This window comes from Sorex fumeus, unplaced genomic scaffold (genome assembly GCF_029834395.1).
Source record: "Sorex fumeus unplaced genomic scaffold, SorFum_2.1 ptg000093l, whole genome shotgun sequence".
NCBI classification, from domain to species: Eukaryota; Metazoa; Chordata; class Mammalia; order Eulipotyphla; family Soricidae; genus Sorex; species Sorex fumeus.
Genome location: NW_026606150.1, coordinates 6,262,595 through 6,277,000, shown reverse-complemented (window position 1 = coordinate 6,277,000; position 14,406 = coordinate 6,262,595). Strand labels below are relative to the sequence as shown.

At 62.8% G+C, this 14,406-nt stretch overlaps 2 protein-coding genes across 2 annotated transcripts in view; both read right to left on the bottom strand.

Moving 5' to 3' along the window:
• The window catches only part of TBC1D10C (TBC1 domain family member 10C), a 31,064-nt gene that overhangs the window by 9,371 nt on the left and 7,287 nt on the right, over nt 1-14,406 (bottom strand). The window lies entirely within an intron of this gene.
• Nucleotides 735-7,360, bottom strand: CARNS1 (carnosine synthase 1). The gene is made up of 7 exons (XM_056132104.1): nt 7,350-7,360; nt 6,661-7,148; nt 6,348-6,522; nt 6,167-6,252; nt 5,670-5,901; nt 5,299-5,579; nt 735-1,990 (listed from the first exon to the last, which is right to left on the bottom strand). Exons 2-7 carry the CDS (start codon nt 7,141-7,143, stop codon nt 764-766), a joined length of 2,484 nt encoding a protein of 827 aa, XP_055988079.1. The 5' UTR covers nt 7,144-7,148; nt 7,350-7,360; the 3' UTR covers nt 735-763.

Here is a 14,406-nt window from a genome sequence, read left to right as displayed (position 1 = left end):
GCTCAGCTACAGGGAGCAGCCGGGGTGGTGCCCACAGAGTTGGGACGATCCTGGGTTTTGTTCAAGGGGCGGGTCAAGATACAGGCTCTGGGGGGTTGGAGCTATAGTACAGCGGGTAGGGCATTTTCCTTGCATGCGGCCAACCTGGGTTCGATCCCCCGCATCCCATAGGGTCCCCCGAGCACCGTCAGGAGTGATTCCTGAGTGCAGAGCCAGGAGGAACCCCTGAGCATCGCCGGGTGTGACCCCCCCCAAAAAATAAAAAGATACAGGCTCTGGAGTCCAGGCCCAGGTTTCCACCTCCTGAGAAGGGCAGGGAGAGATAGGCCTGGGGGGCTGCAGGGTGCACAGGGTTGGGGGGCTTGAGCCTCTTTTCTCTGACTCGCTCGAGTCCTTGGGCAGCTGTGGGCTGAACCGGAGCCTTTTTTTTTTCTTTTTGGGTCACACCCAGAGGCGGTGCACAGAGGTTACTCCTGGCTCTGCACTCAGAAATCACCCCTGGCGGTGCTCAGGGGACTATATGGGATGCTGGGAATTGAACCCGGGTTGGCCCCGTTCAAGGCAAATTCCCTACCCGCTGTGCTATTGCTCCGGCCCCTGGACCGGAGCCTTTGGGAGGGCACAAGGCCCGACAGCTCCCTGCTGTGGCCCTCAAGTCCAAGTGCCCAATGCTGTTGTCAGGCAGAAAGTTGGGGTCAGCGGGGAGGGGGTCTAGGCCCCGGCACCCACTGCGGCACACGGCCTGCCTCCCGCCCCCAACCCACTACTGGAAGTGGGACAGGAAGTGGGCAACGGGGTAGTGGGGCCCGTCGATGCCCAGGCCCTGGCAGAGTCCCAGCAGGCGGAGCCGCGCCTCGGCCGGGCTGGGCCCGGCGCAGGCCACGCTGCAGTACGGCTCCTCGTACTGGCCGGGCACCAGCGCCTCCTCCAGCAGGTTGAGACGCAGCAGGCCCCGGTCGTGCAGCGCCTGCAGGCTCTCCCGGCTGGCGCTGGAACGCAGGGCCTGCAGGTGCTGCGACACCACACACATGACACCCACCAGGTGGCCGCGGGCACGCGGGCGCGTGGGCACGGCAGGCCGCAGGCCGCAGGCCACCATAGCGGCGGCTAGCAGCAGGTCCACGCCGTAGAGCTCCAGGATCCAGTCGCGCAGGTAGAAACCGCCCATGCGGGGGTTGATCTCGATGAGCCGCGGGCCGGCCCCGGTCAGCTTGAGCTCCACGTTGAAGACCCCGTCCAGCAGCCCGCAGCCCAGGCAGCAGCGGAAGGCCGCCTGCACCAGCTGCGCCTCCTGCTCGGGGGCCAGCCCGGTGGGCATGCGGGCCGCCGTCTCCGTGAAGCCCGGCAGCCGCGTGGGGCCGTTGTCGGACACGAAGGCGGCCAGCAGCCGCCCGCCGAACACCACCAGGTCCACGTCATGCTCGGTGCCCTCGACGAACTCCATCAGCAGCATGGCGTTGCCCCAGCCCAGCCCGATGCCGGGGTGGTCCTCCTCCCCCCGCAGGTCCCGGGCGATCCGGGAGAAGTGCTCGTGGCACTGGGACGCGTCCTCCACCAACCGCACACCCACGGCACCTGCGCCGAACTCCAGCTTCATGACGCCTGGCAGGGGGACCTGGCCAACGGCCCTGTCCACGTCAGCCTCGCTCTCCAGCGGGCAGCAGGGCACTGCGTGGAGGGAGGGTGCGGGCCAGGGCGGGCCGCGGCGGCGCAACAGATGCAGCTGGGTGCGACTCTTCTGTTTGGCCAGGCACATGGCAGCCGGGGGGCAGCTGGGCAGACCCAGCTCCTGGCAGAGCAAGGCCGTGAGCACCAGACAGTCATCCCAGTAGGAGAAGCACCCGTCTAGCTGCAGGCCGCGTGCCCGCACCTGCTCCGCCAGCAGCCGGGCATTCTCCTCGTCCTTCCGGTGCTCTGTCACGTCAAAGTGAATGAAGGTCTGCACCAGCCCAGATGCAAAGTGGTTGGGATTGGACTCCACCAGATGCAGCTGCAGAGAGCAAGGATGGCAGCACCCCAGGTCAGCGCCCCCGGGGCCGGGGGGGGGGGGAGATTGCAGGGAGCTTAGCACGCAACTTGGGCCTGCAGGGCCTCCCAGGCTCACACACACACACACACACACACACACACACACACACACACACACACGCATGCACACACGCATCACACAGCAGGTGCTCAGACACTGTTGATGACTGAGGGGTAGGAAGGGGCAGGGGTGGGGAGCCCCTGACCTAGCTCAAGAGGGGAGAAGGTAAGGCTTGGGCTGGGAATTGAGTAAGCGTCATCCAGAGGGGAGCTGGCTGAGGGAGAGGCTGGAGTGTGGCGGGGAGGAGGCAGAGCTGGTGGGTTTACCCCCACAGGCAGCCACACTCCAGCAGGGATTCCTTTGTCTGTTGTTTGTTTGGGGGGTGCTGGGAACCACAGACAACTGGATCGTTGGGCCCAGAGAGCTGAGCTGTCAGGATCATATATGGGACCCCAGAGATTTGAACTTGTGACCACATGGTTTTGAGGCACTGTCAGCTCTGCGCTCTTCTCTGGGCTGTCCAAGGCTTTCCGGGAAACCCTCAGGGTTGGGACTCAGGACTGGAGATCTGTTATCTTTGGGCTTTGAGTTCTGTTGTCACTCAAATGACATGCTCTAACACAGAAATGCCTGCTGTGGAATCCCACGGGGCCCTGCACCCTGAAGCCCACTGGCACTAGTAGGACAGAGGCAGTTTCTGAAGAGGGGGTGGAGAAAGCAGATGCTCTGTAGCCCTTGGCAGTGCGAGTAGGGAGAGACATTCTGGTGTGCAGCACAGTGTGTGAGCAGAGAGAAGAGTCTTAGGAATGATGGGGGTTCCCCGGGGACACTGCAGGAGAGAGGGGGGATGCTGTGTAGACTTGTCGGGAGCCAAGACTGCTCTATGAGACCCTGAATTACTGAGCCCCCTTTGCGGGGCCTACACAGACCCTGAGAGCCTCCTCCTTAGAGGCCTCCCAGTACCCTCTGACCCTAACAGATGTCTGTCCAGTGACCATGAACAGGCAGGCAGATACTTGCATAAAACTGGACTTATCTATAGATATCCCCAGGTTGCAGCTGCTGCCATAAGACCCTTTGATGTACAGATGTTTTACCTTGGTAAAGGTAAGGTAAAGGCCCTCCCGTTGATCGTCGATTTGCTCGAGCGGGCCCAGTTACGTCTCCATTGGAGACTTTGTTGTTACTGTGTCTGGCATATCGAATACTCTCGGTAGCTTGCCGGGCTCTCCGAGAGGGGCGGAGGAATCGAACTCGGGTCGGCCATGTTGGCCGCTTGTAAGGCGAACACCCTACCGCTGTGCTATCGCTCCAGCCCTGTAAAGTTCTTGTTGCTGACCTTACTACCATGTGACTGGGTCGCCCCGGACCCCATATAACAACCTGTAGCCCTCAATAAAGTCTGTCCTTTTTTCTCTCTGTTCCTAAGCTGCATTCTGTCTCTTGTGTCTTGTGTTCATTCAGTTGGTCCTTCCCAGCACCCACAGATCCTAGGGCCACCTCCGCGGGCCGGAGAGTGGTCTGGCGGGGCCCCCCGCATAGACTGGAGTCAAGAAATCTACTGGCCTCTTGATCACTCTTTTTTTGGTTTTAGGGACACACCTGATAGTGCACAGAGGCTATATGCGGCTGGGTGCTTGGAGGTCACTCCTGGTGGTCCTGGGAGACTGGGATTCTAAGGACTGAATTCATCACAAAAAGCAAACTCGGGCCTTCTGAGCTCTCGTCCCACCCTGCCTCTGTCCTATCTGTCGCTCAGACGTTAGGCTCCTGGCTCTGTACCGGGAGGCGTTGCGGGAACTCGGTCCACCCTTGTGTCTCAGCTATTCCACCTCAACAGTCCTCTCTCCCCAACAGGGTTAGACTCCTTAGCTTGACGTTTATTGTCTGGCAGTAATTCTGAATGCTACCCCACCTTCCCTGGAGGGCTCTCCTTCCCGCAGAGGAGGGCTGCCTGAAGCCCGAACACAACTAGGTTAGGGGCCCAAAAGAGCTGGAGCTGGAGTAATAGATCAAAGGGCTGCAGGAGGCAGGAGTTTGGTCCCGACACGGCATGGTCCTCCAGCTCCACATGGGAACAGTCCCTGAACAACTCTGGATGTGACCCCAAAAAGTAAAGTTCAGATACTAATCATGACCTGTCGCCAACCCCGCCCCTCCCTTCCTCCCCCGACCCCCCGGGGCTTTAGCATCCCACAGTGAAACCACCCATCAAGGGTTTACCCCCAGAACCATTGGCCAGGCCCCCACTCTGCACTATCTCCCGCGGCCCCACCCCTACCTCGAATCCACCACTCAGGATCTGACCTCGGGCTCAGCCCCGCCCACCTCCTAGCTCAGCACCACTCGTTCACTGGTGCCGCGGTCCCCAGGACTCACAACCTGTCTAACCGGCTCAGTCTCACGCTGTCTCCCAAGCCAGCACAGTTTCTTCTAAACCCGGCACCAGCCTTTGCCCATGGGACCCGCCCCCAGAACCAGTCCAACCACTCAGACTGAGATTCCGGCACCGGCCACGCCCCCTCCGTCCCGGCCCCACCCTTGGCCCCTCCCATAGGACCATTCCACCACTCGGGCAGGGAGTTCGGGCTTGGCCCCGCCCCTCCCCGAGCGGGACCCACCCCCCAGTACCCGTCCACCACTCAGGCTGGGATTTCGGGATTGGACCCTCCCCCTGTACTACTCAGGCCCCGCCCCCAGAACAGGCTCACCACTGGGGGCTCGGATTTCGGGCTTGGCCACGCCCCCTCCGTCCCGGCCCCACCCCTGGCCCCTCCCACAGAACCATTCCACCACTCGGGCAGGGAGTTCGGGCTTGGCCCCGCCCCTCCCCGAGCCCAGCACCATCCTTTCACCCGTGGGACCCACCCCCAGAACCAGTCCACCACTCAGGCTGGGATTTCGGGATTGGCCCCGCCCCCTATACAACTCAGGCCCCGCCCCCAGAACAGGCTCACCACTCGGGGCCCGGATTTCGGACTCGGCCACGCCCCCTCCGTCCCGGCCCCACCCCTGGCCCCTCCCACAGAACCATTCCACCACTCGGGCAGGGAGTTCGGGCTTGGCCCCGCCCCTCCCCGAGCCCAGCACCACCCAGAACCAGTCCACCACTCAGGCTGGGATTTCGGGATTGGCCCCGCCCCTATACAACTCAGGCCCCGCCCCCAGAACAGGTTCACCACTCGGGGCTCGGATTGCGGGCTCGGCCCCGCCCCCGCCCCACCCCCGGCCCCGCCCCCTGGCCGGTCCCCACTAGGCGAGGGCTTCACCTTGAGCCCGTAGTCCCGAGCCGCCTCCCACACGAACTTCTTGCTGAAGCCTCCCGCGCCGACCACCAGCAGCTGCTTCCCCTCCATGAGGCAGCGCGCCGAGCGCCGCAGCATGGTCTCCACGAGCGGCGCGGCCACCGCCTCGTCGGCCGCCGAGCCCGGCCGCGGCGCCGCCCACAGCCCCTCGAGCGCGCCGCACGCCTCCAGGCACAGGCCTCGGTTCAGCTCCAGGGCCACGGGCGTCAGCGAGCGGCCGGCCACGGTCAGCGCGAAGTCCACGCCTGGGGCCGGGGAGAGGCGGGGCGGGGATGCGGGCTCAGCGCGGGCCGCCTGGACCTCGCCGCCCCGACGGGCACCCCGCCCGCACTCACCGAGAACGTCGGTGTGGACCCTGCGCCCGCCGCGCTGCTCAGCGCTCAGGCCGGCCTCCAGGGCCAGCACAGCGGCCAGCGCCGCCTCGGCCGCCGCCTTGACGCGCTGCCGCAGGGCCGCCACCTGTGCCGCCTCGCCCAGGCCACACTGCGCCAGGGCCACCTCCAGCGTCCGCGGCAAGGAGTTATGGTGTCGTAGAGGCTGATCGCGGCGGCCCACGCTGCACACCACCTGGGCAGGGCGCAGCTCAGACCCCAGGAGGGGCCTCCCCCTTCTGCCCAGTGCATGCACGCCCGGCCTGCCCAGCCCCTCACTGGACACTCAAGAGGCTGCCCTTCCGAAGTGACTCCCTGTCCCACCTCCCTCCCCGCCTCACCGTGCTGAGCTCCAGCCTTCGTACCCAGCAGGGCTCTGCATGCCAGGACAGGGCCAGGAAGGGATGGAGGGGAGGCAAGTCCCCCCCAGAGGCAGCCAAGAGCTCCGAGCCCCACCTCACCTTGCTCAGCAGGGGCCTGTCACCCTGGGTCCGGCACACGACAGCACAGATGCGCACAGCCAGTTCGGGGCCGGGTGGGGGACTGCCTGGGGCAGGCGGTGAGCCCTGAGTCCAGCGCCAGCAGGTAGGAGGAAGCTCCTGATGCCCCCTTCCCCCTGGGGCCAGCGCAGGTGAGACTCACCTGGGCAGGGCAGGCGGGCAGGGGGGCAGAGCGCCTCCACCAGCACACTCTCCTCCTCCTCCAGCTTCTCCAGCAAGGCCAGCACGGTGTCCACTATTGTGCCCAGCTCTGCCCGGGAGTACAGATGGAGGGGTTGCCGCCCACGCCAGCGCCAGCCACTGAGCTTCACGGCCACCTGCAGGTGGGAGCGGACGGGGACCTCCTCACCACCCTGCCAAACTGCAGAGTAGGGTCCCTGCACCCTCGGCGCTTGTGAGTGAGCTGGGCAGGAGGGTGTAGCAGCTGGTGGCAGGGCAGGGCAGTGGTCAGTTACCTGCAGGGCGTGGCCCAGGGCCTCGGATTGCAGGAAGGCACCCACTTCCTCCTGGACCCGAGTCTCCTGGCCCTCTTTGCCGCTCAGTGTCACCAGCTGGAGCCTGGGGCTGGCAGTGCCTCCCGGCAGCAGGGCGGGCGGCTTGTAGGTGAAAGCCAGGGTCGCTGGCACCACCACACCGTCCTGCTGGGCCAGCAAGCACCTCGCCAGCAGCCGGTCATCCAGCAGCCGGGCCAGCTCGGCCGAGGCGCCCGTGGGGCAGCTCAGGCCCCGGGCCAGCTCGGCGGCCTCCTGAGCCCAGCCGGACCCGGGGGCCAGGCCCGCCAGGAAGTAGGTGGCACGGCGTGGGGGGACAAAGTCATCCAGGAATGTCAGCCCACCCGGGTGGAAGCTCACGGCCTTGGAGATCTGCAGCACCGCCTCGCCCGGCCGTCCAGGGGCTGGCACCCTGCTCAGCCAGGCCGGGGACAGGCACAGGAGCATGTTTCCTGCAGGCGGGAAGGGGGAGGGGCGGGCTGTGTGGCTGGCAGGAAGCCGCCTGGGCTCCCCCGGCTGCTCCAGGCCCGCCCCCCTGTGCGGCAGCTGGTCAGGTGCAAGGAGGCTGCTGCCAGGGTCAGTGGGTATTTCGGGATGTGGCCTGGGCAGGGCTGCCCCGCGGAGGGGGCTGGGGCACCGGGGCAGACACTCACCAGGGCTCTGGACGCCCCCCTCCAGCAGCACGGGCAGGAAGGTGCTGGGGGACCCCAGAATGCACAAGGTCACCTCTGCCCCGGGGTGGCCTAGGGGACAGGATAAGGCCCAGCTCACCCGGGGCTCTCCTGCACTGTCCTGCCCCCACCCCACCAACCCCGGACCCTGCCCTCCTCCTGGGGGCCCCCTTTTCTGTTTTCTAGTACCGAAAGTGACAGGGACTGGGAGAGAAAGCTGGGGTGGGCTTGGCCCTAAGGGTGGAAAATGGGGGGCTCTGGAGGCTGGATGGCAGATAGCCTGGGTTTTGAGGGATCCAGGGCCCCCTCTATATATATGTTGGGGGCGGGGATTCTTTGTGCTTCAGTTTTCCAGTCTACACTGTGACTGGCCACATCCCCAATGCCTCAGTGGCTGGACAATTTCGTTTTTTTTTTTTTTGTTTGTTTGTTTTTTTGCTTTTTAGGTCACACCTGGCAATGCTCAGGGGTTACTCCTGGCTCTGCACTCAGGAATTACTCCCGGCGGTGCTCGGAGGACCCTATGGGATGCCAGGGATCGAACCCGGGTTGGTCGCATGTGAGGCCAACGCCCTCCCCGCTGTACTATCGCTCCGGGTAGACAATTCCTTAGGCCCTCTGCTCAGCACCCCGGCATTTCCCGAGCAGCTTGGGGCTTGCAGGTTCCACAGCTGTGTCTTTGGGGGCGGCTGTGTTTGTTTTGGAGTGAGGCGCCTGGCGCCCTAAACTTACTGGGGCACAGTGCCCTTGGAAACCATACCCACGGGCTGCAGGTGGGGCTGACCTTGGCCACCACAAGCTGGCCCAACGCTGCCCTCCCCCTCCCGGAGCCCCCGGGCACCTGTGCGGGGCACGGGGCTGCGATCCTGCGTCTCTGGAAGGCCTGACTGCAGCAGGCAGCTCTGTAGGAGGCCGTAGTAGTAGGCGGTCCAGGCCCGGGCCTCTGCGCCCTCGGGGCTGCCCCTGCAGTCCAGGCTCACGTCGGGGCACCAAGAGCCTGGGAAGCAGCTGGGGGGAGGCAGGCCAGAGCCCCCTCCCCACGGGCGCTCCTCTTCCTCCAGGTTCTCAGAGCCCGCGGGACCGTCCCTCGGGGGACCCAGCGGATCCAGGGAGAGCTGAGGAGGGCAGAAGTAGTGGGCGAGCCAAGGACGCGGTCACCCCCGAGAGCGTGATTTGGGGTTCTGTTGGGGGCAGACACACGCACAGGAGCCAGGAAGGGGGGGACCCAGGCGGCCCGCAGGTACAGGTGGGTGGGTGGGTGCTTGGTAAACGGTATGGGGGTGGGGGGGAGCCATGTGGCACCGTGCTGGCGGCCCCCTGCCCCCCCACCACCCTAGGCCTGGTCCGTCCGAGCTTGCTCCCAGACTAGGAGGTTCTGTTTGGTTCGCTGGGGTGGACCCAGTACCCAGCGCAGAGCCCTGTGGCTCAGGGAATATTTGTTGACAGAAGAGCCGTTAGTGACCACTCGGGACTCATTCACTCTCACGGGGCTGCTGGGCCCCGAGCTGGGACTGATGGGGGGGGGTCCTTCTGGTACCCTCTGGCATCTGGACTTTATTTTGGCTTTGAAGCCAACCAGCAACGCTGTGGGGCCACTCCTGGCTCTGTGGCCGGGGATCGTGCCACGTATGATGCACGCTCGGGACGCTCAGCCGAGCTCTCGCTGGGCCCCAGTGCTTATCTTCGCCCCTCCAGTGCGGGCTCTGGGTGACCCTGACCAGTCCCTCGGCAGTGCCTGGACAGCGGGGACAGGGCAGGCGCAGCAGACCTGCCTCAGGGTTCCGGGGTCTCACTGCCCTGATTGGCTGGGTCCTACCCAGGGAACCAGCCGTGCTGGTGCCTGTGATGACCACTGGCCGAGACACTGGGCCTCACCCAGACCTGGCCTGGCATCCACTCACCCGTGCCAGCCCGGTGTCCGGCTGCCCTCTCAGAGAAAGCTGAGCTCCCCAGAGCCCGGCCTGTGGGCTCGCTGCCTTGTCTCCAACATTTTGTGGCCCAAGTGGATGCTCAGTAGCTGCTCAATAAATCCCACGTGCTGACGGGCAGAGGGACCCTCGCCCACTTCCCAGGGCTGGTGGGCCAAGGGGAGTGCCCGTCCCCCATGCCCGGGTGCCTCACAGTGGGGAGTCGGAGGAGTGGGGTGCAGGTGGCCATGGCCTCAGTGTCTGCACAGGGTGGCTTCTGGGACTGGGCTTCCAGGTGCCAGGCACTGCCCTCCGGGTCCCTGGGACTGAGACTGGTCCTTGGAGGGAGGGACCAGGGGGCACTCACCATCCTACAGGTGCAGCGGCCCAGAGACTGATGGCAGAGGCAGGGAGAGAGACAGAGGGGGGAGGCGGCTCAGACTGCAGACTGGGGTCAAAGAGGCTGAACCCCCACCCTCCCAGGACGCAGAGACCCCCGGGGCCCAGGAGCCCTGAGATCGCACCGCCCGCCGGGGATCGCAGGATCGGGGCGCTGGGTCCTTCCAGTGGGGGCGGAGGGTGGAGGGCACGGCCCCCCGAGGGTGTGGACAGGGTGTGCCCGGCCCCGGGTCTGCCCCCCTCCCTGGCTCCCCCGGGGCGCGGGCAGGAGCCGGGGTACCTGGCGGCGGCTCGGCGGGGCGCGACGGAGGTGACGGCAGCGGCGACTCGGAGTGGCCCCGGCGGCGCCCTTTATGTAGAGGCGCTGGGCACGCCCAGGGGCGGGGCGGGGCGGGCGGGCGGGCGGCCGCCGGGGGTCCCGGCCCCGACCCGGCCCCGACCCGGCGCGCGCCCCGCCCCTCCTGCCAGCCCGCCGCCGCCTCCCGTCTGGGCAGGGCTCTGCCGCACCCGTGGGCACGGACGGTGCCCCACAGTCCCGGGCAGAGATTGTGGGAGAGAAAGGGAGCCACAGAGGCGGGGAGGGAAGGCGCGAGCTGGCCGAGACTGGTACTGGGGGCCCGCCCTGGGGCGTGGGGTGCCTGGGTGGGGTGCGGGTGGGGTGCACTGGCCAAACCTGGACCTTGGATGGAGTGCTGGCCACCCCTGCACCCACAGCTGCCTGCCTACCTGTCCTGAGCCCTCTGCCCCTGCCTGGCTGGAAGGACCCTGGGGCAGGTGCCCAGCAGACAGTGCCCTGGGAGCAGTGACCTCTAGGGACACCCCTATAGGGAGGTCCCTGCTGTCCCTAGCGTACTGGGGCCCTGACTGGGATTCCAACTAGGACGTTCCAGAGAATCTGAGCACCAAAGAGGTGTCCACAGGACCTGCCTGCCACCAACACCCAAGTCAGGCAGCCCCCCATGGTTACCACTCAGCCAACCCACCACACAGAAACTATCTGGGTGCACCCAACACCCGCAGAACTGCTCCCTGAGAAACCTAACTCCCGTGCACAAATTCGCCCCAAGAAACTCACAGAGAGGCCAGAGCCACAGCACAGTGGGAAGAGCCTTTGGCTTGCATGCAGCCAACCCAGGTTCGATCCCCGGCATCCCATAGGGTTTCCTGAGCACCGCCAGGGTGATTCCTGAGCTCAGAGCCAGGAGTAACCCCTGAGCATTTGAGCAGAAACAGAAGTCAGGTGATGTCAGGGCCACCTTATTCTAGGGGACAGCGGGGGCCTGTGAAATGGGCCGATCTGTTCCTGGGAACTGGTGGAAGGCTCCACTTCTGGCCCAGAGAGATAGTGCGGCCAGCCGGCAGGCCACTTGCCTTGCCCACAGCTGAGCCACTTTCAACCCCTGCTATCACAGAGGGTCCCCCAAGCCCCACTAGGAGTGATCATTGAGCAGAGGCAAGAGTAAGCACTGTTGGAGTAAGGGGTAAGAGCCACAGATGAGCCTTGGCCCCACCCCACCCCCAAAGCCTCCATGTTGGGGGCCCAGCGAGCTTCTGGGCGTCATGAGACAGGCGAGGTGTGTCTGAGCGTAGGGTCAGGGGTAGCCCCTAGTCCTCCAGTGTAGCCCAACACAAAACAAAGGACCCCCTTTCTGGGAAAGTTAAATCAGTTGTTTCAGATGATAACATTGGAAGAGTAACTTATTTATTTGGATTTTTTGGTTTTTATTTTTTGAGCCATGCCTGGTGCTGCTCAGGCATCACTCTTGGTGGGCTCATGGAACCCTATAGGGGGCCAGGGATCGAACCTGGATCTGCCGCCAGCAAAGCAAGTGCCCAATCTGCTGTCCTTTTGATGCAGTTCCTTATTTAGATTCGGGGGCCACACCCAGTGGTACTCAGGACTGACTCTTTTTTTTTTTCTTTTTGGGTCACACCCGGCGATGCTCAGGGGTTACTCCTGGCTCATGCACTCAGGAATCGCTCCTGGCGGTGCTCGGGGGACCCTATGGGATGCTGGGAATCGAACCTGGGTCGGCCATGTTGGCTGCGTGCAAGGCAAACGCCCTACCCGCTGTGCTATCGCTCCAGCCACAGGACTGACTCTTGGCTCTGCTCTGGGACCATATTCAGTGGTGGAGATTGAACCAGAGCTGGCGTGAGCAAGCACCCTACCAGCTGCACTCTCCCTCTCTAACCCCTATTTATTTTTAAATTTTATATTTTGGGGGGGTCACACCTCACAGTGCTCAGAGGCTACTCCTGGCTCTGTGCTTGGGAGTTTCTCTTGGCAGTGTTCAGGGGACCATCTGCAGTGCTGAGGATTGAACCACAAACAAAGCGCGTTAAAGTCTCCTCCTCCTCCTCCTCCTTCTTCCTTTTAGGCTTTGGCCACTCCTGGCGGTGCTCAGGAGTTACGCCTGGCTCTGTACTCAGGAATTACTCCTGGCAGACTTGATCACTTGACATCCCATTACTCATTGATTTGCTCGAGTGGGCGCCAGTAACGTCTCCGTTCGTCCCTGTCACGGGCTAGTGTAGCCCAATGGCGTCTGCTCATTCTAGGAACACGAAGAGCCTCAAACCGATCATTCAGGGCAGACTAAGGGAACTATATGGAGTGCCAGGGATTGAATCCGGATCGGCCTTGTGCAAGCAAGCACCCTACCTGCTATACCACCTCTCTGGACCCTAAACTGTATTGTCCTTACTTATTTTTTCTTATATCTTGGTTTTTGGCCTACACCAGGGCTACTCCTGGCTCAATGCTCTGGGGTATTCGTTGACAGTGCTCCAGGACTTTGCAGTATCAATGAATCCAGGGCTCCCTCGTGCAAAAAATGGAGCCAGTTCATCGAGCCATCTCTCTGTGACGTGGGGCCCTGAACCTGAGAAACTCCATCGAGAGAACTATTTTTATTTCTGTTTTTGGGGCTTTGGATCATACCCTGCCATGCTCAGGCCTTACCCTTGGCTCTGTGTGCAGAAGACCACCCTGATGGTGCTCTGGGGGTGGCTCCGTGCAAGGCAAGTGCTTTGTACCTTGCACTTTTGTCTTTTTTTTTTTCTTTTTGGGTCACACCTGGCGATGCTCAGGGGTTACTCCTGGCTTTGCACTCAGAAAATCACTCCTGGCAGTGCGCAGGAGACCATATGGGATGCTGGGAATCGAACCCGGGTTGGCAGCGTGCAAGGCAAACGCCCTACCCGCTGTGCTATCACTCCAGCCCCTTGTCTTGCTTTTAATCATGAACTGCATCTCTGCAGACTTCGTTTGCTCATCCTCAATTGGAGATGAGGAGGCCCCATTTCACACGAGCTGTTCCTCGACATCCGGGTTCCTCCTGGCTCCAACCAGGCATGGCTGAACAGGGTGGCACAGCAGAAGACAAGTGCACAGTGACTAGTGTCTTGAAATTGTCCCCAGCACTGGAGGGATCTGGGGAAGAGGGGTTGATTTTTGATTTTTGTTTGGGGAGTCACACCCGGCAGTATTCAGGGCTCCTTCCTGGCTCTGCACTCAGGGACATTCCTGGCAGGTTTGGGGTGCTGGGGATCAAACCCAGGACAGCCACATGCAAGGCAAATGCCCTACTATGCGCTGTACTGTCACTCAGGTCTCAACGGAGGGCTTTCTGTGCGGCACTTACATCATATCTTCATTTCTTTTTTCTTTTTGGGTCACACCCAGCGATGCTCAGGGGTTACTCCTGGCCCTTCATTCAGGAATTACTCCTGGCGGTGATCAGGGGACCATGTGGGGTGCTGGGAATCGAACCCAGGTCGGCCGTGTGCAAAGCAAACGCCCGATCCGTTGTGCGATCGCTCCAGCCCCCTCGTATCTTCATTTTAACCATGAACTGCATCTCTGCAGTCTTGGTTCCCGCACTCTCAAACGGGGATGAGCGACCCCATTTGTGACCCTCTGCGCTTTACAGGTGAGGCTCAGAGTGGTGGTGTGACTCGCCCGAGGTCACACAGCCCTGGGAGACGGAGTGGGGTCTTCTGTCTGCTGGGCACGTAGCCCCCTGCGCAGAGACCAGCACGCCCTCCTGCTCCCACCAGCTGGCACAGGCTGGGATGGCCTTGGGGAGACTGGGGGCGTCGGCTCAGGTGTGTGGGTCCTGGGGCAGGCAGGCTGTGCCGGGAGCCAGGCAGGGGTGCGGTGAGGCGGGCAGATGAGTGAGGCTGATGCTTGAGGCCTACTCTCCCGTGGTCTGGGAGAAAGCTGAGGGCCTTTGCTTCCACGTGGAAAGGTCCAAATGGGGGAAGCTTGGGGCGGGCAGCTTCAAGTGAGGACTCTGTTCCTCTTTTTTTCTTTTTGTGGTGCTGGGTCTTGAACTCAGGACCCCACGCGCACCGAAAAGTGCTCCAGTGTGGAGTCACAGCTCCATTCTCTTGCTACTTCTACTTTCTTTTGGAGGCCACACCCAGTGATGCTCAGGGCTTGCTCCTAGCTCTGTGCTCAGAGATCAATCCCAGAGGGGCTTGGGGGACCATATGGGGGTGTCAGGAATCTAACCCTGGTTGGCCTTGTGCATGGTGAGCACTTTAATCTTTGGCTCTCACTAAATGAAGCAGAATAGTTTTTAATTTATGATTTTCTTTTTGCTTTTTGGGTCACACCCAGTTCAGGAGTTACTCCTGGCTCTGCACTCAGGAATTACTCCTGGCGGTGCTCAGGGGACCATGTAGGATGCTGGGAATCGAACTCAGGTAGGCCGTGTGCAAGGCAA

Bases quoted from the DNA above. Each gene is read 5' to 3' on its own strand.
- CARNS1 (XM_056132104.1), bottom strand. From the start codon at position 7,143: ATGCTCCTGTGCCTGTCCCCGGCCTGGCTGAGCAGGGTGCCAGCCCCT. The intron at 5,580-5,669 runs GTGAGTGCGGGC...CCCCGGCCCCAG, and splicing joins GGTCCACACCGACGTTCTCG to GCGTGGACTTCGCGCTGACC. The intron at 1,991-5,298 runs GTGAAGCCCTCG...TGCTCTCTGCAG, and splicing joins CTCGGGACTACGGGCTCAAG to CTGCATCTGGTGGAGTCCAA.